Genomic DNA, 25,260 nt, shown 5'->3' on the forward strand with positions numbered 1-25,260 from the left:
TTGCAAATGGGCTGAAAGTAAATGCTTTATAAAGATATACCATGGAATGATAACTATAAGAAAGCTGAGTGGCTATATTAATATTAGATAAAATACACTTTAAGACCAGGGGTATTCGTAGAGGTAAAAAGGGATATTTCATAATGACAAAAGGGCCAATCATCTGGCAGGACAAACATAAATGTATATATGCCTTAGAACAGTGCTTTAAAATACATGAAGCAAAATCTGATGGAATTAAAGAACTAGCTAGGTGCAGTGGCTCATGCCTGTAATCCCAGCATTTTGAGAGGCCAAAGCAGGTGGATCGCTTGAGCCCAGGAATTTGAGAACAGTCTGGGCAACATAGTGAGACCTTGCCTCAAAAACAAAACAACAACAACAACAACAACAAAACACCTCGAGAATTAAAGAAAGAACTAGCCAAATCCAACTAAGTCGTATTTAGAGAGTTTAACACCCTTCACTCAGTGATGGATAAAACAAGTAGACAAAATATCAGCGGGATTTAGAAGACTTAACATCAACTACCTCGACCTAATAGACATTTATAAAGCTCCTATGGCAGAAAACACATTTTCTTTGCAAGTGCGCAAGTACCCATGGTCTCTTCACTGAGATGGTCCATGTGCTGGACTAAATCTCAGTAAGCTTTAAAAGCCCAAAGCCTTCTATTAGGTTCTCTGGACACAATGGAATTGAATGTAGAAATAACAATGTACTTAGCAGAAACTCCTAAATATTTGGAAATTTAGAAAACATACTTCAAATACCCATGAGTCAAAGAAGAAATTTATACATTTTAAGCATGTACAGTTTATTGAATGGTAATCATACCTCAGTAAAGCTGCTAACCTCATAGCTGGTGTATTTTTTGGTCTCCTGACCAGATTCTGACATATATAATGCTTTTGGAAAATTATTGCTGTATCTTTAATTGTAATTCTCTGGGGTTGGGAGATAATAGAAATAAGAAAACCAGGAGACCAGTGAAATAATTCAGATTGTAAGGTTAATTTAATACCAAAATAAGCAACTACAAATTCAGGCATTGTGTTAGATTTAGAGGTATAAAGATGTGTGAGAGATTCAAACAAGTGATATCTGAACCAAGCTGAAAGCATGAGGAAAAAGCCGAGCAAGAGAAGAAGGACACAAAGATGTCCAAGTAAAGGGAACAATTTCAGCAAAGAAATGAAGGCTTTACACAACGTGCTGTGTGGTAGTGGCCGGGCAGGTACAAAGCATTCAGCATTACGAGTGCACAGTGCACACAGAGAGCAGAGGAGCTCAATCTGGAGACATAGACGGAACTAGGGCTGGCAGACGTTTTGACAGACAGGATTGATGAGAAAGAATGAAATTGAAATCTTAAGACAATTTCTTTGAAACTCATTCCTCTTCAGATGCCTCCAACGAACTTTGCTGGCTCCCCTCCTATCTGTCTAGGCAATCTTCTCAACATTCTTCCTGGCCCTGTTTCCTGTGAAATGTAAACACTGTCTGTCCTTGACTTTCCCCTTCTGCCTCTACAATCTCCCAGGGTGATGTCATTTATTATTATACTTACACTAGATCTAGACGGTCACCTGTCGACAAGTAATTCACACATTTTAATCCTGAACCCTGACCTCTGCTGATTTTTAGCCCTAAATATCTACCTATTTATCTGTTCAGGGAAGTCTTATCATCCTCCAGCCTCCTCATCCTTGGGTGTTTGCTTTACCTCTGTTAATATGACCAGCAGCTTCCCAGTAATTCAGGTTATTTTGGAACTATGGTTGTTACCACAGCCTCTAAGAGGTCGCTCCAGCTTGCCCCCTTAGGCCACTCTACACAGCCCAGTCAGAGTGACCTTTCTAAAATGAAAATCAGATATTATTTCTCCCCAATACTTCTTCAAATTATTTAACATGGGTTACAAGGCTCTGCATAAATTAGTCCCTATTTACCTCTCTTGCCTCATCTTGTGCTACTATTCTAAAGCTGTATGATCCAGCTATACTTCTTTCAGTCTTCAAATTCTATGCTCCTCTTCAGCACTAAGCGCCTTTACCTGTGCTGATCTTTTTGCCTGAAATGTTCCTTGTCTCTTTATATCGAACTGATTTTCAGCTTCCAGATTCATGTCTCTTAAAAAAACATACATTTCCATGCCTCTGTGTTTTTGCTCATGCTGTTCCCTCAGCCTAGAATATCCTCTTCTTCACCCTTCTTTTCCATCAAAAATGATTTCATTCTTCAAGGCCTCGTGCAAACACTACCTCCTTAGTGAAATCTTCTATCCTTCAAGTTAAAATGAATCCATTTTCTCTGCTATTACATAGTACAGTGTGAATACTCACATTTTCCATTGATTTCATTATTTCAAATATTTGTTTGTCAAATATTTATTGAGTACAAGGACGTCTTAGACACTATTATAAGCTCTGGAAATACAGGGGTAAACAAAGTTATTATTTATAACTTCTTATATGTTTATAGAGCCATCACCTATAGGATACTGCAAACCCCTCAGGTCACAGATCCTATTCAACTTGTTCAACCCACAGGCAACTAGCAGAGTATACCTGTAGTCACTTGATAAGTGTGTGTTCAATGAATCATAAGCTGGATGATTTGGTCATTAAAAGAGATTCAACTATAGAGAAAGGAGAGGTCTTTACTTAGTCCCTTTGATCCCAGAGATCAAGTGACTTGCTCAGGATCACACAATGATTAAAGAGCAGAACTAGAACTAGAATCCCAGATTCCCAAATCCCAAATCAATGTTATTTACTAGGGGAATAAAAGAAGGAATAGAGAAGTATGGGAGAACCAGCTGCACCAGGTTTTTTCTTTACTAACAATTCTAACAGCTTGATGTGTACGTGTTCATAACCGTAAAGCGACTCAATTTCCCGTTGGGCTCACTCCATTTGTCCCTGGTGCTGCTCCTGGAGGTGCAGGACCATGGGAATGGGAATGGAGTTGAGTCAGCACACAGCTGGCCTGTGTATCTGTGCTGCTTGCCTTCTCCCAGGAAGACAGCTTTGGGTAGATGCTTTCTTGAATATATATAATGCAGCATTTGTGGAAACTTTTCTGAAGTCCACAAGAACTTGAGGAGATTTGATGGAGAACTGCAATGAATAGTCTCTTTTTTTTCTTTTTAAGGGGTTGGGGGTAGGGTCTCATTCTGTTACCCAGGCTGGAGTGCAGTGGTGCAATCATGGCTTACTGCAGCCTGGCCAGCCTCCCACCTCAGCCTCCCAAGTAGCTGAGGACCACAGGCACATGCCACCACATCTGTTTAATTCTTTTTTAATTAGTTGTAGAGACGAGGTCTTGCTATGTTGCCCAGGTAGTCTTGAACTCCTGGGCTCAAGTGATCTACCCTCCCCAGCCTTCAAAAGTGCTGGGATTACTGGCATGAGCCACCACACCCAGCTGAATACTGTCTTTGTATGTTTGAACACAAACATGTAAATGTATACTCTGTAAACACTAAACCAATTGTTTCATGAGGTCTTTCCAACATTTGCTGGGAGAGAATTTCTCTGAATTCCACTGAAAAGACAGAAGAGTACAGGTGAATTAATGTGGTTGGCTTGCTTTATCTGCCTTCTCATTTTCTTTCCATTTGAACCTGAATGTCAAAGAGCTTTGTTCTCGAGGATCTATCCAGCTGACTCCTAGACAGGAAGCCCAGTATTGAATTACGAGACTATACCCAGTATTCTTTATCATACAGTGCTTTTATACCTGCCAATATACCTGACTGATGCAAAATGGGACTTTGACACGAGTCTCATTAAAGCTGGCTTGATTATTCTTGACAGTTATCTTTTAGGTATCCTTGAGTTTATTCCCTATGTAAGACATCAAGCTGCAAATTTAAATACAGACTATCATGAAAATGACTGAAGTAGGAAAAAACAACAAAACACCTCCATGCTTTGAGCCGAAGGACAAAAGAGAATAGCTAAGCTGTTAAAGTAACTAAGAATACTTTTGCCAGTTTGCAGATGACGATGAAATCTGTTGAAAGAGAACTTCAGATTTGCTTCTGAGTTAAGAGATTTTGTGTGCAGATAGGAACATTCCACCCTGCTACCTCTTTTTCATTTTGCAATAATCCCATTGCATTGTTTCAGGTGTTACAATCAGTGTATATTATTTTGTATTCATTATTGTGAATCTAGTAGTGGGGTTATATTCCAACAGAGTTATTGCTATGATCTTGCCCTTGTTCTGATACATACTATCCAATTACAGCTACAAAGCAGAGAGCTGGCAAGCAGGACAAAAGATGGATGCCAAAATATGTCTTTCTGTAGTTTAAAAATGTGTAACTGAAGGAGCTTCTACTTTAGTAATTAAGTCCACAGAGGAAATAGGACCTGAAGGTAATAATAAGGCCATTTTGCTAAGAGGCCACAGTTATAAATTATTAATATAGAGGAGTGATTTAAATTGCTTATTAAATTTATTGGTTTAAAAGACAAACCACTAAGTTAAAATGAATATTGAATGTGCAACTTAAATAACATGCTTGACATGAAAATTTTAATATATTTTTTCTTACAGTACATGCATAAAACCTAAATAATCATAAGAAGTTAGAATAGCTATAATCTCCCTGTGATTGTGTGTATGTGTGTGTACACAGTTGTAGGTCCTGAGAATTTTATATATCATTACATATAATTGTAGTGTATATTATACTTAAGTATTAAGAAAACATAGTTTTAAAACACAGCCATGAAATATGGCAAGCATCATTTACTACCACTTCAATATAAACTTGAAATAATGGCTTAATTTCTCATGGACAAACACAGATCTGGACATATGTAAAGGTGCTTTTTTTCATGTAACTTGCTTCTTCTATAAAGGTGCTTTTTAAAAAAATTAAGTGGTCAGCTAAAGACTTTCATGCCATTAAAATGGATTATAATGAATGGATTATAAAACAGGTAGAGGGTGCTCATTAAATTTTAAACCATAGTTAAGGTTCCACCAATTACAAAAACCATAATTTCTCTCAATAGATTATAGTTATAAAAATGAAAGCTGCAAATGTCTTTGTGAAGCTGGTGATCTTTATCTATTGTGACGTTTCCTGTGTTTCTGCTAGCGAGAGTTTCAACGGAGCCTGGTCTCTGGCATGTGGATGGTTTCCCTGCTCTATAAAGCATGCCAGGCTGAACAAGATGAGCAAGTGCCTGAGGGCACAAGAGTATATGGCCATCAGGCCAACCCTTAAAATGACAATAAAACCCTACAGGTGATTATAGAAGAGTAAAAATTTAAGCTAAATTGGGTCAGAGGTTTAATTCTGACATGAATTAAATATATGAGAGATGCTTGAAAAGGTGCCTGGCACACAGCAAACTCTATTTAGTCATGGTTATTGGTATCATGAAACAGTCTGAAGAAGTGGGATTACAGGAGGTTCCTGCCATGGCCCTAACTGGAAGTGGATGGGAATGTCAACAAACCAGGTGCTCTCCCTTCCCCATTGATACTCCTGTATTTATGATCTGCAAGCACAATGCATTCTCTTGAACCTGCCAATTCTCGGAAGGGGGTATTGAGATCAAGAGAACTGGTATACTATGTAAATATGACAGTGATATGAAGAACTACAACTCTCAGACATATTCCCTATTAGATATACAGGCCACTAATACACTTTTAAACTTCGACACAGAGTAAAAATCACGTCTGTCTGCAACACTGAAACAAGCCTTTAAATATCACTTAGATCATAAATTCAGATGAAGTATTATTTCTTGTGAAACATAAATGTTCTATTATTCAAAATCAGCAAAAAAGACACCTATTAAAACTTTAAACATTACAGTATACCAGAGAACATGCCCCTTTTGAAACACCTTACTGAATACCTAAGATGGCAAATACCATTTCTCTTCTTCTAGACAGAGGCAGTTGTATGGTCCTTGTTCTTAAAGTTCCTTGCTTATATTTTTTATAATATGACTTATGGGACTATACTATAATTTATCTACTAATGTTCCTGTTACTCTTTTTATTCCCATGCCTTCCACATATCTTCATTCATGCAACAAATATTTTTGAGGACAGATCATGTACTACAAACGTGCCCAAGAATACAAAAGCCAGAATAATTAGGCCGGTGAAGCCTTTAAACCTTAAAATTATTAAGCACAGAAGATAAAATAACTACAGATATACTTAATGTAGTTAGAGAAATAAAGTATTTCTGAAAGATGTGCAAGGTGTAAGAGATTATAAAAGCAGGCCAGGTGTGGTGGCTTATACCTGTAATCCTAACACTTTGGGAGGCTGAGGCAGGTGGATCATGAGGTCAGGAGTTCAAGACCAGCCTGGTCAACATGGTGAAACCCCGTCTCTACCAAAAATACAAAAATTGGCCAGGCATGGTGGCGCATGCTTGTAATCCCAGCTACTCAGGAAGCTGAGGCAGGAGAATTGCTTGAACCCAGGAGGCAGAGGTTGCAGTGAGCCAAGATCATGCCACTGCACTCCAGCCTGGGCGACAGAGCAAGACTGTCTCAAAAAGAAACCAAAACCAAAACCAAAAAAACAAAACCAAGCAGATTTAACAAAGATCCAAATAGAACTTCTAAAAATGAAAAATAACTGAAATTTTAAAATAAATTGGTGAACAAGAGCTGGGAGAATTCACTACCACCAGACCTGTCTTACAAGAAATGCTAAAGGGAGTTATTTAGTTTGAAAGAAAAAAGACAGTCACATGAAAGAAAAAAAAAAAAAAAGAAAGAAATTGGAAGGTATAAAACCCACTGGCAAAATTAAGTACATGGACAAGCCAGAATACTCTAATGCTGTAACTGTGTTGTGAAATCCACTTCTAACTCTAGTATGAATCCCCAAAGACAAATCTATCAAAGACAATAATAGCTATTGCTACCTGCTAAGAGATGGGTAATATAAAATATGTAAATTGACACAAACAAAAGTCAAAATGTGGAGGGGATAAAGTTAAAGCATAGAAGGTTTTTTTTTTTTTTCATTTTTTTCTTTGTTTCTGTTATTTTCTTTGTGATCTAAAATAAGTTGTCATCTCTTTAAAATAACTTGTTATATCTATAAGATGGGTTTTTTTTTTTTTTTGGTAAGCCTTATGGTATAGATTCACTTAAAATGAAAAGCAATTAATTAATACATACTACCAGAGAAAATCACTTAACCACAAAGGAAGACAGAAAGAAGTTACAAAAGAACCAGAAAGCAAGCAACAAAATAGAAGTAATAAGTCCTTACTTAACAATAATACTGTGGGGGCTGTGTGTGGTGGCTCAGGCCTGTAACTCCAGGACTTTGGGAGGCCAAGGCAGGTGGATCACTTGAAGTCACCCAGCCTGGCCAACATAGTGAAACCTTCTCTCTACTAAAAATACAAAAAAGATTAGCTGGGTGTCATGGCATGCACCTGTAGTCCCAGCTATCCAGGAGGCTGAGGCAGGAGAATCACTTGAACCTGGGAGGCAGAGGCTGCAGAGAGCCAAGATCATACCACCGCACTCCAGCCTGGGTGAAAGAGCAAGACTCATCTCAAAAAAAAAAAAAATAATAATAATACTGTGGACTCAATTCTCCAATTAAAAGGCACAGAGTAGCTGAATGGATAAAGAAATAAACCCAACTATATGTTGCCTACAGGAAACCTACTTCACCTGTAAAGACACACATAGACCAAAAGTGCAGGGGTTTTAAAAGATATTCCATGTAACTGGAAACCAAAAAAGAGTAGGAATAGCTATACTTATATCAGATAAAACAGACTACAAACCCAAGTCTGAAGAAGAGACAAAGACAGTCACTATATAATGATCAAAGGAGTCAATTCAGCAAGAGGACATAACAGTTATAACACTGGAGCTCCCAAGTATAAAATGCAAATATTAAGCCGGGCACAGTGGCTCACGCCTGTAATCCCAGCACTTTGGGAGGCTGCAGTGAGAGGATCACTTGAGGCCAGGAGTTCAAGATCAGTCTGGTCAACGTGGTGAAACCCTGTCTCAACTAAAAATATACAAATTATCTAGGTGTGGTGGTGCATGCCTGTAAACCCAGCTACTCGGGAGGCTGAGGCACAAGAATCGCTTAAACCTGGGAGGTAAAGGTTGCAATGGGCTGAGATTGTGCCACCGCACTCCAGCCTGGCAACAGAGAGACTCCGTCTCAAAAAAAGAACCAGTAATAAGATCAAAGCCGCAGTAAGAGTCTCCCATCAAAGAAAAGCCCAGGACTTGATGGCTTCACTGCTGAGTTCCACCAAACATTTAAAAAAGAACTAATAGCAACTCTACTCAAACTCTTCAAAAAAATTGAAGAGGAGAGAATACTTCCCAATTCATTCTATGAGGCCAGCATTACCCTGATACCAAAACCAGACAAGGACACAACAGAAAGGAAAACTACAGGCAAATATCACTAATGAATATAGATACAAAAATTCTTAACAAAATACTAACAAACCCAATTCAACAACACATTAAAAAGATCATTCACCATGATAAGTGAGGTTCATCTCAGTGATGTGAGGATGATTCAACATACACAAATCAATAAACATGATGCATCACATCAACAGACCAAGAACAAAAACCATAAGATTATTTCAATCAATAGATGCAGAAAAAGTATTCGGTAACATTTAACATCCTTGGAACATACCTCAACATAATAAAGGCCATATATGACAAACCCACAGCTAACATGGTACTGAACAGGGAAAAATTGAAGGCCTTACCTCTAAGATCTGGAAAAAGATAAGAATGACTGCTTTCACCACTTTTATTCAATATAGTATTAGAAGTCCTGGCCAGAGCAATTAGGCAACAGAAGAAATAAAGGGCATCCAAATTGGAATGAAAGAAGTCAAATTAGCCTTGTTTGCAGATGACATGCTCTTATACTTAGAAAAAACAAATATCCCACAAAAAAATTTGTTAGAACCGATTAACAAATTTAGTAAAGCTGGAGGATGCAAAATAAACATACAAAATTCAGTAGCACTTATATATGCCAACAATGAATAATCTGAAAAAGAAATCATAAAAGCAATCCCATTTACAATAGCTACAAGAAATACAGCACACCTAGGAATAAATTTAACCGAAAAGTGAAAGATTTATACAAGAAAAACCACAAAACACTGATGAAAGAAATTGAAGAGGACCTAAAAAGTTGGAAAGATTTTCAATGCTCAATGACAATAGTAACAAAAGCAATTTATGGATTCAGTGCAATCCCTATCAAAATACCAATGACATTCTTCAGAGAAGTAGAAAAAACAATCCTAAAATTTATATGGAATTACAAGAGACCCTGAATAGCCAAAGAAGTCCTGAGAAAAAAAGAATAAAGCTGAAGGCATCACACTACCTCACTTTAAAATTTACTACAAAACTAGATTAACCAAATCAGCGTGAATTAAAAAATAGGTGCACAGACCAATGGAACAGAATAGAGAACCCACATATAAATCCATACATTTATAGCCAACTCATCTTTGACTGTAAAAGGTGCCAAGAACACACAATGAAGAAAAGACAGTCTCTTCAATAAGTGGTTCTGGCCAAACTGGATAACTATAGGAAAAGAATGAAATTAGATCCCTATGTCTCACCACACACAAAAACCAAATGAAAACGGATTAACGACTTAAGTCTAAGACCTGAAACTGTGAAACTACTGAGGAAAACACTGGGGAAACACTCTAGGACATGGGCCTGGGCAAAGATTTTTTTGTGTTAAGACCACAAAAGCTCAGGCAACCAAAGCAAATTTAAACAAACGGGATTACATCAAGCTAAAAAGCTTCTGCACAGCAAAGGAAACAGTCAACAAAGTGAAAAGGCAACCCACAGAATGGGACAAAATATTTGCAAACTACCCACCTGACAAGGGATTAATAATCAGATTATATTAGGAGCTCAAACAAGTCATTAGCAAAAATAGATATGATTAATAATGGGCAAAATATCTGAATAAACATTTCTCAAAAGAAGACATACAAATGGCCAACAGGTACATGAAAAAAATGCTCAACATCACTAAACACCTGAGAAATGTAAATCAAAACCTCAGTGAGATATCATCTCACTCCAGTTAAGATGGCTTTTATCCAAAAGACGGGCAATAATGAATGCTGGTGAGAATGTGGAGAAAGGGTAACTGTCATATACTGTTGGTGGGAATGTAAAAACAGCACTGCCACTATGGAGAACAGTATGGAGGTTCCGCAACAAATTAAAAATAGATCTACCATAGATCCAGCAATTCTACTACTGAGTATATAAACAAAAGAAAGGAAATCAATACATCAAAAAGATATTGCATGCCCATGTTTATTGCAGCACTATTCACAACAGCCAACATATAGAATCAACCTAAGTGCTCACCAATGATGAATGAATAAAGAAAATGTGCGCGCTCTCTCTCTCTATACACACACACACACACACACAAAAGAATATTCAGCCATAAAAGAGAATGAAATCTTGTCATTTGCAGCAACATGGATGGAACTGGTCATTATTTTATATCAAATAAACCAGGCACAGAAACACAAATATCTCATGTTCTCATTCATATGTGGGAACTAAAAAAGTGGATCCATGAAGATGGAGAGTAGAGTGGAAGTTACCAGGGGCTGGAAAGGGTGGAGGGGGGATGCAGGGAAGTTGATTAATGGGCACAAATATGTACAGTTTGATAGAATAAATAAGACCTCATGTTAGATAGATCAGTAGAGTGACCATAGTTTACAATAATCTATTGTATATTTCAAAATATCTAGAAGAGAAGAGAAGAATTCAAATTGTTCTAGCATAAAAGACAAGTATTTGGCTTCTCGAGCCCGGAGCCGCTGCCGCCGCCCCCAGCTCCCCCGCCTCGGGGAGGGCACCAGGTCACTGCAGCCAGAGGGGTCCAGAAGAGAGAGGAGGCACTGCCTCCACTACAGCAACTGCACCCACGATGCAGAGCATCAAGTGCGTGGTGGTGGGTAATGGGGCTGTGGGCAAGGCATGCCTGCTCATCTGCTACACAGCTAATGCTTTCCCCAAAGAGTACATCCCCACCGTGTTCGACAATTACAGCGCACAGAGCGCAGTTGATGGGCGCACAGTGAACCTGAACCTGTGGGACACTGCGGGCCAGGAGGAGTATGACCGCCTCCGTACACTGTCCTATCCTCAGACCAACGTCTTTTTCATCTGTTTCTCCATTGCCAGTCCGCCTTCCTATGAGAACGTGCGACACAAGTGGCATCCAGAGGTGTGCCACCACTGCCCTGATGTGCCCATCCTGCTGGTGGGCACCAAGAAGGACCTGAGAGCCCAGCCTGACATTCTACGGCGCCTCAAGGAGCAGGGCCAGGCACTGGCCAAGCAGATCCACGCTGTGCGCTACCTCGAATGCTCAGCCCTGCAACAGGATGGTGTCAAGGAAGTGTTCGCTGAGGCTGTCCTGGCTGTGCTCAACCCCACTCCGATCAAGCGGGGGCGGTCCTGCGTTCTCTTGTGACCCTGGCACTCGGCTTGGAGGCTGCCCCTGCCCTCCCCCACCAGTTGTGCCTTGGTGCCTTGTCCGCCCCAGCTGTGCCTTAAGGACTAATTCTGGCACCCCTTTCCAGGGGGCTCCCTGAATGCCTTTTTCTCTGAGTGCCTTTTTCTCCTTAAGGAGGCCTGCAGAGAAAGGGGCTTTGGGCTCTGCCCCGCTCTGCTTGGGAACACCGGGTATTCTCATGAGCTCATCCAAGCCAAGGTTGGACCCCTCCCCAAGAGGCCAACCCAGTGCCCCCTCCCATTTTCCGCTACTGACCAGTTCATCTAGCTTTCCACACAGTTGTTTCTGCCTATTGTGGTGCCTCCTCAGGTTAGGGGCTCTCAGCCATCTCTAACCTCTGCCCTCCCTGTTCTTGGAATTGCACCCCCAAGATGCTCTCTCCCTTCTCCAGTGAGGGAGCCACAGAATCCTGAGAAGGTGAATGTGCCCTAACCTGCTCCTCTGTGCCCAGGCCTTATGCATTTGCTGACTGACTCAGCCCCCATGCTTCTGGGGGCCTTTCCTACCCCCATCAGCATCAATAAAACCTCCTGTCTCCAGGGAAAAAAAAAAAAAAGACAAGTATTTGAGGTGATGGATATCCCAAGTACACTGATTTGATTTTTACAAATTATATAAATGTATCAACTTATCACATGTGCCTTGAAACTATGTATATTTATTATATATCAATTAAAAAATAAAATAAAATGGTGGATTAAAACAGCAGATTAACCCCAGTTGAAGAGGAAATTGTGAACTGAAAGAGGTGCGAAGAAATCACTCAAAAATACAGCACAGGGCTCAAAGAGATAGAAAATATGGAAGCTGGATTAAGAGAAATGCTGATGGAGTGAGGTCTCACATCACATCTAATCAGAGTTCCAGCCCTGTCAGCCACTCTGTGTTTGAAAAGTTCCCCGACATATCCGGTGCCATCTCATCTCTGTGATTTCACCCGGGCTGCTCTCTCGTCTTGGGCTGCTCTTTTATTTCTTCCCCTTTTCTTATCTGGAAGTCGGCTTTGATCTGCTTTGATCTTCCCCCATGCCCTCTGAGCTCAGCTCTTCTAGGGTGTTGGAACAGAGGGTGGAGAGTAAAAGAGACAACTATCTCTCTTTCTCATCTGGCCATGGTTGTAGTCACCTTTGTGTCAGTTGTTGCTGCCTCTCTGGCTGCCGTGGCCATCCATGCCATCTGTATAGCGGGTCCAAATGCTGGCCTTCTCACAGGTTAAATGTGAGAGTTCTTTAGGGTACCTTGGAAAGCCCCTTAACTTCCCAGTCCCCAAATGTGAGACATCCAAGCCTGGTTCAACTTGTTCAACTTCTTTCGACCCCCTCCCCAATTTTTAATCTTCACATCTAGCACCTTGGGACTGGGTGACTGACCAGTGATGGAGGAAATTCACAACGTCATTTCATAGTACCTAAGTCATCTGGAGCCTCAGGAGTGCCCATAAATCCTTTAGCTCAGCCTTGGCTCTTTGATTTCTCTCAAAGACAATTCCACACCCTCTCTGCTCATCTCAAGTACTTTTGTCAACTTGACCTTTCCTTCTTCACTTTTAGTAGACGACTTTCTTTCCTATTCATCAAGAAAAGAGAGACTTTTAAAGTGATCCATTTCAGCTTCTGATCCTCCTGCCTATAAATTGAACCACGCCCACAGTATTCCTTCCCTTCAGACCTGAGGTTCAGAAACCTTCTTTCTATCCAGGTCTGTCCTGCCATCTGTCACAGAAACACCCACTCAAGTCCGTTCTACTCCCTGTCTTCAACTGTTTCTCATTAGCTTTCTCCCCCTAGCTCACAGAGGTGCTCAGTCTCTTCCATTTTATTTCTTCCCATCTTTATTAAGGTACATGACACAAATTATATATATTTACAGTGCACAATGTGGTGTTTTGGTCATACATTGTGAAGTGATTAAATCAAGCTAATGAATATCTACCACCTCAAATACTTATCATTTTTGGTGAACATTTAAGATCTACCCTCTTAGCAATTTTCAAGTATTATAATACAGTTTTACTTTCAAGTACAGAGTGGCTGATGTGGAATGGGGCAGGTATTCAGACTTGAAGGAGGGCTGGAACTCTGATTAGATGTGATGTTAGACCTCACTCCATCAGCATTTCTCTTAATCTGACTTCCATATTTCCTCTCTCTTTGATCTCTGTGCTAAATTTGTGAATAATTTCTTTGCACCTGTCTTTCAGTTCAGCTCTACAATGGATCTCCAGGATGCATTCATCCGAAGTGAAACTGTATATCCTTTAACCAACATTTCTCCAATCCCCTCACCACCCAGCCCCTGGCAAGCACCACGCTACTCTGCTTCTGTGAGCTCAACTGTTTTAGGTTCCAAACACAAGTTAGATCATGCACTATTTGTCTTTCTGTGCCTGGCTCATTTCACTTAGCATAATGTCTTCCAGGTTTATTCATGTTGTCACAAATGACAGGATTTATTTTTATTTTTAAAAAAAGACTGAATAGTATTCCATTACACATGTGCATGCGCACACACACATGCATACCTCATTTTATTGTGTTTCACAGATATTACGGTTTTTCAAAAAATAAACTGAAGGTCTGCGGCAACCCTGAATCTAGCAAGTCTGTCAGTGCCATTTTTTCCAACAGTTTGTCACGTCATGTCTCTGTGTCACATTTTGGTAATTCTCACATTTCAAACTTTTCCACTATTATAATATCTGTTGTGGTGATGTGTGATCAGTGACCTTAGATTCCTTAGATTTTTCTATAGTAACCATTTTGGGGTGCCATGAATCTCTCCCATATAAGATGGTGAACTTCATCGATAAATGCTGTGTGTGTTCTGATGTTTCCACCGACCAGTCATCCCTCATCTCTCTCTCCCTCTCCTCCAGCCTCCCTATTCCCTGAGACACAAGAGTATTGAAATTCAGCCAATTAATAATCCTACAATGGTCTCTAAGTATTCAAGTGAAAGGAAAAGTCATGTGTTTCTTAGGTTAAATTAAAAGAGAAAAACAATTAAGCTTAGTGAGGAAGGCATATTGAAGGCTGAGATAGGCCAAAAGCTAGGCCTCTTGTACCTAACACTTAGACAAGTTGTCAGTGCAAAAGAAAAGTTCCTGAAGGAAATTAAAAGTGCTACTCTAGAAAACACAAGAATAATAAGAAAGTGAAACAGCCTTATTGTTGATATGGAAAAAGTTTGAGTGGTCTGGATAGATCAAACCAGCTCCAACATTCCCTTAAGTCAAAGCCTACTCTAGAGCAAGGCCCTAGCTCTCTTTACTTCTATGAAGGCTGAGAGAGATGTGGAAACTGCAGAAGAAAAGTCTGAAGCTAGTAGAAATTGGTTCATGAGGTTTAAGGAAAGAAACCATCTCCCTAACATAAAAATACAAGGTAAAGCAACAAGTGCTGATACAGAAACTGTAGCAAGGTATCCAGAAGATTAGATAATTGATGATGGTGGCTAAACAACAGATTTTCAATGTAGATGAAACAGCCTTTTGTTGGAAAAAGATGCAACTGGTAACTTTAAGTGGAAGCCAATTGCTCCTTTCCCATTCAAAAAATCCTGAGGCCCTTAAGATTCCTTTCAAAAATATTAGTGCTCATTGACAATGCACCTGGTCACCCAAGAGCTCTGATGGAGATGTACAAGGAGATTAATGTTGTTTTCATGCCTGCTAATACACAGTGTTTATTCTTCAGCCCATGGATCAAAAAGTCATTTTGACTTTCAAGTCTTATTATTTAAGAAATATATTTTGTAAGGCTATAGCTGCCATAGACAGTGACTCCTCTGATGGATCTGGGCAAAGTAAATTAAAAACCTTCTGAAAAGGATTCACCATTCTAGATGTCAGTAAGAACATCTGTGATTCATATGAGATCAAATTATCAATATTAACAGGAGTTTGGAAGAAGTGGATTCCAGCTCTCATGGATGACTTTGAGAGGTTCAAGACTTCAGTGGAGGAAGAAACTGCAGATGTGGTGGAAATAGCAAGAGAACTAGAATTAAAAGTGGAGCCTGAAGATGTGACTGGATTGCTGCAATCTCATGATCAAGCTTGAACGAATAAGGAGTTGCTTCTTACGGATGAGCAAAGAAAGTGGTTTTTGAGATGGAATCTACTAGTGAAGATGCTGTGAACATTGTTGCAATGTCATCAAGGAACTCAGAATATTACATAAATTTAGTTGATACAGTACTGTCTGGGTTTGAGAGGATTGACCCCAATTTTGAAAGAAGTTCTACTATGGGTAAAATGCAACCAAACAGCACTGCATACTACAGAGAAATCTTTTGTGAAAGGAAGAGTCAAAGGACCTGGCAAACTTCATCGTCTCATGTTTTTAATTGCCACAGCCCCTACCCCCAACCTTCAGCAATCAATACCCTGATCCATCAGCCACATCAACATGGAGGAAAGACCCTCCACCAGCAAAGAGATTACAACTCACTGAGGGCTCCGATCATTGTTAACTCTTTTTGGCAACAAAGTGTTTTTAATTAAGGTGTGTACCTTGTGTTTTACATATAATGCTACTGCACATTAGTGGACTGCAGTACAGTGTAAACATAACTTCCATATGCACTGGGAAACCAGAAAATATGTGTGACTCTTTATTGTGATGTTGGCTTTATTGTGGTGGTCTGCAACAGAACCCACAGTACATCCAAGGCATGCTTGCGTATGTATGTATCACATTTTCTTTATCTATTCATCCACTGATGGACAGCTAGACTGGTTCCATATCTTCACTACTGTGAATAATGTTGCAATGAACACAAGAGTGCAGGTATCTCTTCAACATACTGATTTCAGTGCCTTTGGATATATACACAGAAGTGGGATTGCTGGATCACATGGTAGTTATATTTTTATCTCTTCCATTTTAAATACATAGGCCCTTTTCATTATTGTGTTTCATCTTTCTCTTGCTCCCCTCACCAAATACACTGAAAAAAATTTCTCAATTGAATTATTTTTTTTCTTCCTTAACTCCTCAAAACACTATAATCTGGCTTCCATTCTCACCTTTCAACTGAAGTTGCCCTCTGTTAGGCTATCACTGATGTTTTAACTGGTAACTCCAATGGGAAATGTTCAGTAAGACATCTCTGTGGCATTTAACATTGATTCCTCTCTTTCCTCTTCACCCTTCATTTTTTACATTCATTCATTCAAAAGATATTTATTAGGCAGTTTGTCATATCAGTTTAGGTACTAAATTATTCTGGGTACTAATTCTAGGTACTATTACTCTAGGTACTAAACATGCAACAGTGGACAAAAAGACAAAGTCTTTGCCCTCTTAAAGCTTACATTGCAGTGGGAGAAGAACACATGTGAACAAATGAACAAGTATTTATATAAAAGAAGTTAGGCGGTGACAAGTTTTATGGAGGAAAACAAAGCAGCCAAGGGGCATAGGGAAAGCTGGGGAATGAGCAGGCTGGTGGGGAAGGGGTGGGGCAGTGTGACTGTTTAATATAGGGTGATTGGAGGCCTCAATGTGAAGATGACATTGGAGCAGTAAACTAAAGGAGGTGAGAGAGAAAATCATGTGGACCAATGGAGGGCAGAGTGTTCTAGTTGGAGTGAAGAGTCACTGCAGAGACCCACAAGCAGGAGGGGACTGGACACGTTCCAGGAACCCCAATGGGTCTAAGATGGCTGTGGCTGAATGTGCAGAAGGAGAAGGGGTGGCAGAGGAAGTCAGAAAGATGGCTGAGAGTTAGATCAAAGATGTCCTTGTGTGAGATGAGAAGTCCCTGGGAGCTGCTTAAGCAAAGGAATGACATGGTATGTCTTCTTTTTCATAAAATCACTTTGGCTTTTATGTAAAGAGGGCTCCATGGAGCGCATGGAGAAGCAGGGTCACAAGTTAGGAGGCTGCTGCAATAATTCATGGAGGCAACAATGGTGAACAGAACCGAGGTGACTGCAATGGAGGTGATCTGATTCTGGACATGTTTTGAAGGTAGAGCTGATAGGAGAGAAATAATTGAGTCAGGGATGACTCTGAGGTTTGGGCTGGATGCACCTCTATTCCAAGTGGCTATTTTTGACACCTTCCTCTCAGACCTCTCATGTCTTTCTGCTGAGGTCTTTCTGCCCTCCAGGGGACAAGCCCCTGTGATAACCATGACAGTTCTCTCCTACATACCCCACATCTGCACAGCCCTTGCTTTGACCAACTTGGGGCACAGGCCAGTCCCAACTCACCAGGCCTCTGTGGCTTCATCATCAAAGAGCTACTGGTCAGATTGTCTGCTTCTCAGGCTAGAATCAGACCCTGACTACACTCCCAGGCATGAGTCAGGCACTAGTTATTGGTGTCTCCATTCCAGGGAACTTATTTCAAAGCCTGTCTCACTAGGGTTGGGATGAGCGAGTAGCGGTCTTCCCACTGCCTCCCCACAAGGGAGTTGAGTGAAGACTCACAGCATGGTAGTAGCTCCTTCCTAAGAAATCTCATCACCTACCTCCTCGCACTAGATTCTCCCTTTTCCACCACAGTGTCCCTTTATAATATTTTCAAACTGTATGAGTGGTTGGGTGAGAATGTGTGTATGTGGTGAGGGCAGGGCTCAATAATCATGGGGCAGGTTTTGATCCATTTCCTTTAAAAATCTCCACATGTGGATTTGATATCTGATACATATTTTATTAGTAGTACCCACAGCAAAAGAGAAAAAGAATCCCTTTTTAATATCCTAATACATATAGATAGTCTGGTAGAGTCTAAAGTTATATATATATTTATATATATAATTTTAAAGATATAAAGTCTAATATCTTTAGACTGTATACATAGACTATATGTATAATTTTAGACTATAGACTATATGTAGTCTAAATATATATTCATATTTAATAAATATATATTTAATTATCTTAAGTCTTATTTAGACTATAGTCTAAATATATATTTAGACTATAGTTTTAGACTATATATTTAGACTATATATGTAATTTTATATATAAAGATATATTAAATATATATAAAGATATATTAAAGATTAGACTTTATATCTTTACAATTATAATTTTTTTGTGGGGGGGAACAGTCTCGCTCTGTCACCCCGGCTAGAGTGCAGTGAGTGGTATGATCCCAGCTCATTGTAACCTCTGCCTCCCGGGTTCAAGCAATTCTCATGCCTCAGCCTCCTGAGTAGCTGGGACTACAGGCACATGCCACCAGGCCTAGCTGATTTTTTTGTATTTTTTATTAGAAACAGGGTTTTGCCATGTTGCCCGGGCTGTTCTTGAACTCCTGAGCTCAGGTAATCTGCCTGCCTCAGGCTCCCAAAGTGCTAGGATTACAGGCATAAGCCACCATGCCTGGCCTAAAATTATAATTAAATCACAATTATATATGTAATTTTAAAATATTTTAACTTTTATTTTTGGTTCAGGAGAACACAGGCAGGTTTGGTATATAGATAAACTTGTGACTCGGGTTTGGTGTACAGATGATTTTGTCACCTGGGTACTACACTCAGTTTTTTTTTGTTTTTTGTTTTCCTGAACTTCTCCCTTCTCCCACCCTCCTCCCTCAAGTAGGCCCCATTGTCCGTTCTTCCTCTCTTTCTGTCCATGTGTTCTCATTACTTACCTCCCACTTATAAGTGAGAATATGTGGTATTTGGTTTTCTGTTCCTGCATTAGTTTAGCACAGATGACTGCAAATCTGTGCTGATGATATATCTCCTTTACCTGCTAATGAGTTGGCAAAAAAAGCACCATTACCAGTTGGGCACTGTGGCTCATGCCTGTAATCCCAGTACTTTGGGAGGCTGAGGTCAGAGGACTGCTTGAGCCCAGGAGGTCCACTAAACTCTTTCTCTATTGCAATTTCCTTGTCTTGACAAATTGGCTGTATCTGGGCAGCAGGCAAGAAGAACCCATTGGGTAGTTACATCATTCTTTTTTGAATGGCCAAGTATCCCATTGTGTATATATACCGTATTTTCTTTATCTAGTCATCTGTGATGGACAATTAGGTTGATTCCAAAGCTTTGCTCTTGTGAATAATGCTTCAATAGACATGGGGGTGCAGGTATCACTTTCATATAATGATTTTCTTACTTTTGGATAAATACCCAGAAGAGGGTTTGCTGGATCATATAGTAGGCCTATTCTTAGTTTTCTGAGAAATCTCCATATTATTTTCCATAATGGCTGTACTAATTTACATTTCCACCAATAGTGTATGAGGATTCCACTTTCTCTGCATCCTCGCCAGCATTCATTATTCCCTATCTTTTTGATAAAAGCTATTTAAACTCGGGTGAGATGATTTATCATTGTAGTTTTGATTTGCATTTCCCTGATGACAATGATATTGACTATTTTTTTCATATACCTTTTGGCCATTTATATGTCTTCTATACTTTTTAATGTTTTTACAAGGGTGCCAATTACTCTATATGTATATCTTCTTTTAAGAAATGTGTAATCATGTCCCTTGCTCACTTTCTAATAGGATTATTAGTGTCTTTGTTTGTTTGCTTTTTTGCTGTTGAGTTCCTTGAATATTCTGGATCCTAGTCCCTTGTTAGATTAATAGTTTGCAAATATTTTCTCCCATTCAACAGGCTGTCTCTTCACTTTGTTGATTGTTTCCTTTGCTATATAGAAGCTTTTCAGTTTAATATAATATAATCCTATTTGTCTATTTTTGTTTTTGTTGCCTGTGCTTTTGAGGTCTTAGCCATAAAAATTTTGCCTAGACAAATATCTTGTAGTGTTTCCCCTATGTTTTCTTCAAGTAGTTTTATAATTTTGGGTTTTACATTTAGCTCTTTAATCCAGGGTCTAGCTTCATCCTTCTGCATATGGATATCCAGTTTTCCCAGCACCATTTACTGAAGAAGGTGTCCATTCTTCAGTGTATATTGTTGGCATCTTTGTTGAAAAGCAGTTGGCTGTAAATACATGGATTTATTTCTGTATTCTCTATCCTGTTCCATTGGTCTATGTGTCTGTTTTTATAGAAATACCATGCTTTTTGGTTACTAAAGCCTTGTAATATATTTTGAAGTCAGGTAGTGTAATGTCTCTCCTGGTTTGTTCTCTTTGCTCAGGATTGCTTTGGCTATTTTGGACTCTTTCTTAGTTTCATGTGATTTTAGGATTGTTTTTTCTCTTTCTGTAAAAAATGACACTGATATTTTGAGAGAGATTGCACTGAATCTATAAATTGCTATGGATGGTATGATCATTTTAACAATTTTTATTCTTCCAATCCATAAGCATGGGATGTCTTTCCATTTCTTTGTGTCCTCTTCAACTTCTTTCATCAGTGTTTCGTAGTTTTCCTTGTAGAGGTTTTTCACCTCCTTGGTTAAAATATTCCTAGGTATTTTATTTTATTTGCAGCTATGGTAAATGGGATTGTCTTCATGATTTCTTTTTAAGGTATTTCACTATTGGTGTATAGAAATGCTACTGATTTTTGTATATTGATTTTTGTATCCTGCCTGCAACTTTACAGAATTTGTTTATCAGATCTAAGAGTTTTTTTGGTTGAGTGTTTAGGTTTTTCTAAATATAAGATCGTGTTATCTGCAAAGACAAGCAATTTCACTTCTTTTCCAATTTGAATGCCTTTTATTTCTTTCTTTTGGTTGATTGCTTTGGCTAGGACTTCCAGTACTATGTTGAATAGGAGCAGTAAAAGTGGCATCCTTTTCTTGTTCCAGTTCTTAGAGGAAAGGCTTTTACCCTTTCCCCATCCAGTATGCTGTTGGCTGTGTCATATATGGCCTTTCTCATGTTGGGGTATATTCCTTCTGTGCCTAGTTTGTTGAGAGTTTTTATCATGAAGGGTTGTTGGATTTTATCCAATGCTTTTTTGACATCTATTGAGATAATAATATGGCTTTTGTCCTTCATTCTATTGATGTGATGTAGCACATTTATTGATTTGCATATATTGAATCACACTTGCATCCCTGGGATAAATTCTACTTGATCATGGTATTTTGTCTTTTTGATGTGCTGTTGGATTCAGTTTGCTAGTATTTTGTTGAGGATTTTTACAACTATGTTCATCAGGTATATCAGCCTGTAGTTTTCCTTTTGTTGTGTCATTCTCTGGTTTTAGTATCATGGTAATGCTTGCCTCCTAGAATGAGTTAGGGAGAATTCCCTCCTCTTGAATTTTTTTGAATAGAGGAGAACTAGTGTTAGCTCTTTAAAAGTTTGGTAGAATTTGGCAGTGAAGTCATCTGGTCCTGGGCTTTTCTTTATTAGAAGGCTTTTTTTTTTTTTTTTTTTTTCTTTTTGAGACAAGGTCTCATTTTGTCACCCAGGCTGGAGTGCAGTGGTGTGATCATAGCTCACTATAGCCTTGACCTTCTGGGCTCAAGCAATCCTCCCATTTCAGCCTCCTAAGTAGTTGGGACCACAGGCACATGCCACCATGCCTGGCTAATTTTTTTTGTTTGTTTGTTTTGTTTAAGAGACAGGATCTTGTTATCTTGCCCAGGCTGGTCTCAAACTCCTGGGCTCAAGTGATCCTCCAACTCAGCCTCCTAAAGTGCTGGGATTACAGGCATGAGACACTGTGCCTGACTGGAAGACTTTTTATTACTGATTCAATATTGTTACTCATTATCAGTCTGTTCATATTTTCTACTTCTTCCTGATTCAATCTTATTAGGTGGTAAATGTCCAGGAATTTAGCCATTTCCTCTAGGTTTTCCAATTTATCAGCATATAGTTGTTCATAATAGTCTCTGGTGATCTCTTTTAGTTCTGTGGTCTCAGTTGTTATGTCTCCTTTTTCATTTCTGTGTTATTTGGGTCTTCTTTTTTTTTCTTATTTAGTCTAGCTAGCAGTTTATTGGTTTTGTTTATCTTTTCAAAGAACCAACTTCTCATTTTATTGACGTTTTGTATTTTTTAGTCTCTATTTCATTTAGTTCTGCCCTGATCTTTATTATTTCTTTCCTTCTTCTAATTTTGGGTTTGTTCTTCCTTTTCTAGTTCCTGAGGTTGTTGTTAGATTGTTTGAAGTATTTTTACTTTATTTATATAGGTGTTTACTGTGATAAACTTCCCTCTTACTACTCCTTTTGCTGTGTCCCATTAATTTTGCTATGCTGTATTTCTCTCCCTTCCTTCCTTTCTTTCCTTTCTTCCTTCCTTCCTTCCTTTCTTCCTTCCTTCCTTTCTTCCTTTCCTTCTTTCTTTTCTTTTCTTTCCTTTTTTGTTTTTGAGACAGGGTCTTGCTCTGTTGTTCAGGCCAGAGTGCAATGGCGTGAACATGGCTCACTGCAGCCTCAACCTCCAGACTGATCTCAAACTCCTAGGCTCAAGCAATCCTCTACTTTGGCTTCCCAAAGTGCTGGACTATAGACATGAGCCACCGTGCCTGGCTAGTATATTGTATTTCTATTTTCATTTGTGTCAGGAAAGTTTTAAACTTCCTTCTTAATATCTTCATTCATTTAGTGGTCATTCAGGAACATGTTGTTTAAATTCCATGTATTTGTATAGTTTCTAAAGTTTGTTATTGATTTCTAGTTTTATTCTATTGCGGTCCGAACAAACATTTACTACAATTTTGATTTTTAAAAATATGTTGCGATATGTTTGTGGCCTATTATCTGTTCTATTCTAGAGAATGTTCCACATGATGATGAGAAGACTGTGTATTCTGCAGCTGTTGGATAAAATGTTCTATAGATGTCTATTAGGTCCATTTAGTCTAAAGTGTAGTTAAAATACAATGTTTCTTTTTGATTTTCTGTCTAGATGATCTGTCTAATCCTGAGAGCAGGAGGTGTTAAAGTCTCCAACTATATTGGAGCCTATCTCTCCTTTTAGATTTAATAATATTTGCTTTATATATCTGGGCACTCTGGTGTTGGGTACATATGTATTTAGAATGGTTATATTCTCTTGCTCAATTAATTCCTTTATCATTATATCATGACCTTGTGTCTTTTTACTGTTTTTGACTTAAAGTCTGTTCTATCTTATATAAGTATAGCTATTACTGCTCAGTTTTGGTTTCCATCTGCATGAAATATCTTTTTCAAACCCCTTAAATCTGTATGTCTTTACAGGTAAAGTGAGTTTATCATAGGCAGCATATAGTTGGTTTTGGGGTTTTAAAACAACCATTCATTCAGTCTATATCATTTAAGTGGAAAATTTAATTCCTTTACCTTCAAAGTTATTATTGATATTGTGAGAACTTATTTCTGTCTTTTTGTTAATTGTTTTCTGGTTGTTTTGTATATTCTTTGTTCCTTTCTCTCATTGTTTATCACTGTAGTTGGGTGGTTTTCTGTAGTGGTAACATTTGAGTCCTTTCTCGTCCTCATTTGTGTGACTTTTCTACCAGTGGATTTTATACTTTCATGTGTTTTCATGATGGTAAAAATCAACCTTTTGCTTCCAGGTGTGGGACTCCCTTAAGTATTTCTTGTAGGAATGATCTAGTGGTGATGAATTCCCTCAGTTTCTGCTTGTTTGTGAAAGACTACTTATCCTTCAAAGGATAACTTTGCTGGCTATAGTATTCTTGGCTGGAAAGCTTTTTTTTCTTTTATTTCAGGACTTTGAATATATCAACCCAATCTCTCCTTGTCTGTAAAGTTTCTGGTGATAAATCAGCTGTTGGTCTGATAGGAGTACCCTTATATGTGACTAGATGCTTTGCTCTTGTTTTTAGAATTCTCTTCGTTTTTGATGTTTGACAGTTTGGTTATAATGTGTCAGATACAACCCCAAAGGGTCTTCTCTGTATTTGTGAATTTCTGAGCTTCCTATATCTGGATGTCTAAATCTCTTAATAGAAAGTTTTCAGTTATTATTCTGTTAAATAGGTTTTCTATGCCTTTGGTCTCTTCACCTTCTTGAACATCCCAGATGTGTACATTTGTTTGCTTTATAGTGTCCCATATGACACATAGGTTTTTTTTTTGTTCTTTTTTTAAATCCTTTATTATAGTTTTTTTGAGTGTGTCTGCTAGGGTTATTTCAAAAGACCTGTCTTCATGCTTCTAAATTCTTTCTTCTGCTTGCTCTAGTCTATTGCTGAAGCTCTTTGATAATTTTTTTTTTATTTTATTCATTGAATTTTTCAGTTCTAGGATTTCGGTTTGGTTCTTTATAATATCTATCTCTGGTACATTTCTCATTTAGATCCTGAATTGTTTTTCTGATTTATTTGTGTTGTTAAGCATTTTCTTGTATCTCACTGAGCTTCTTTAACACCATTATTTTGAATTCTTTTTCTGGCATTTCATGATTTTTTTTTCAATAGAATCTACTGCTGGAGAATTATTGTTCTTCTGGAGGTGTCATATTTCCTTTTTTCATGTTTGTGTCCTTACACTGATATCTGCACATTTGGTGTAATTTTTTGGATTGGCTTTTGTAGGGGAAGACTTCTTTCTGAGGATGTATCTATGGTGTTGGTTGGGAAGGACATGTTAGCTTTGATTCTGAGTGCATGCAGTAGTGTATACTCCATATTATTTCTTTGGCTATAAACAGCATGGGTGGTGTCTGTGATTTCCTCAGTGGCTTAGGCTGTGGTTGTTAGTAGGGGACTGTGGTGAGTTTTTCTAGGGACAGGAATGTCAAGTCAGCCAGTACTTGGGCCCCAGTGGTGGCAACAACAGGCTGAGGGTGCCTGTCCTTGGGCCCCTGGG

At 38.8% G+C, this 25,260-nt stretch overlaps 2 protein-coding genes across 2 annotated transcripts in view; one reads left to right on the forward strand and one right to left on the reverse strand.

Moving 5' to 3' along the window:
• Positions 1 to 25,260, reverse strand: part of ENTHD1 (ENTH domain containing 1) — a 121,925-nt gene that overhangs the window by 31,621 nt on the left and 65,044 nt on the right. The gene's annotated exons all lie outside the window — the stretch shown is intronic.
• Positions 10,876 to 12,145, forward strand: LOC111549082 (rho-related GTP-binding protein RhoG-like). Its single transcript, XM_023222151.2, has one exon. It carries the CDS (start codon positions 10,999 to 11,001, stop codon positions 11,545 to 11,547), a length of 549 nt encoding a protein of 182 aa, XP_023077919.1. The 5' UTR covers positions 10,876 to 10,998; the 3' UTR covers positions 11,548 to 12,145.

The sequence above is a fragment of the Piliocolobus tephrosceles genome, chromosome 19 (genome assembly GCF_002776525.5).
Source record: "Piliocolobus tephrosceles isolate RC106 chromosome 19, ASM277652v3, whole genome shotgun sequence".
NCBI classification, from domain to species: Eukaryota; Metazoa; Chordata; class Mammalia; order Primates; family Cercopithecidae; genus Piliocolobus; species Piliocolobus tephrosceles.

Excerpts from the sequence above, each read along its gene's own strand:
- LOC111549082 (XM_023222151.2), top strand. The coding sequence starts at position 10,999 with ATGCAGAGCATCAAGTGCGTGGTGGTGGGTAATGGGGCTGTGGGCAAG.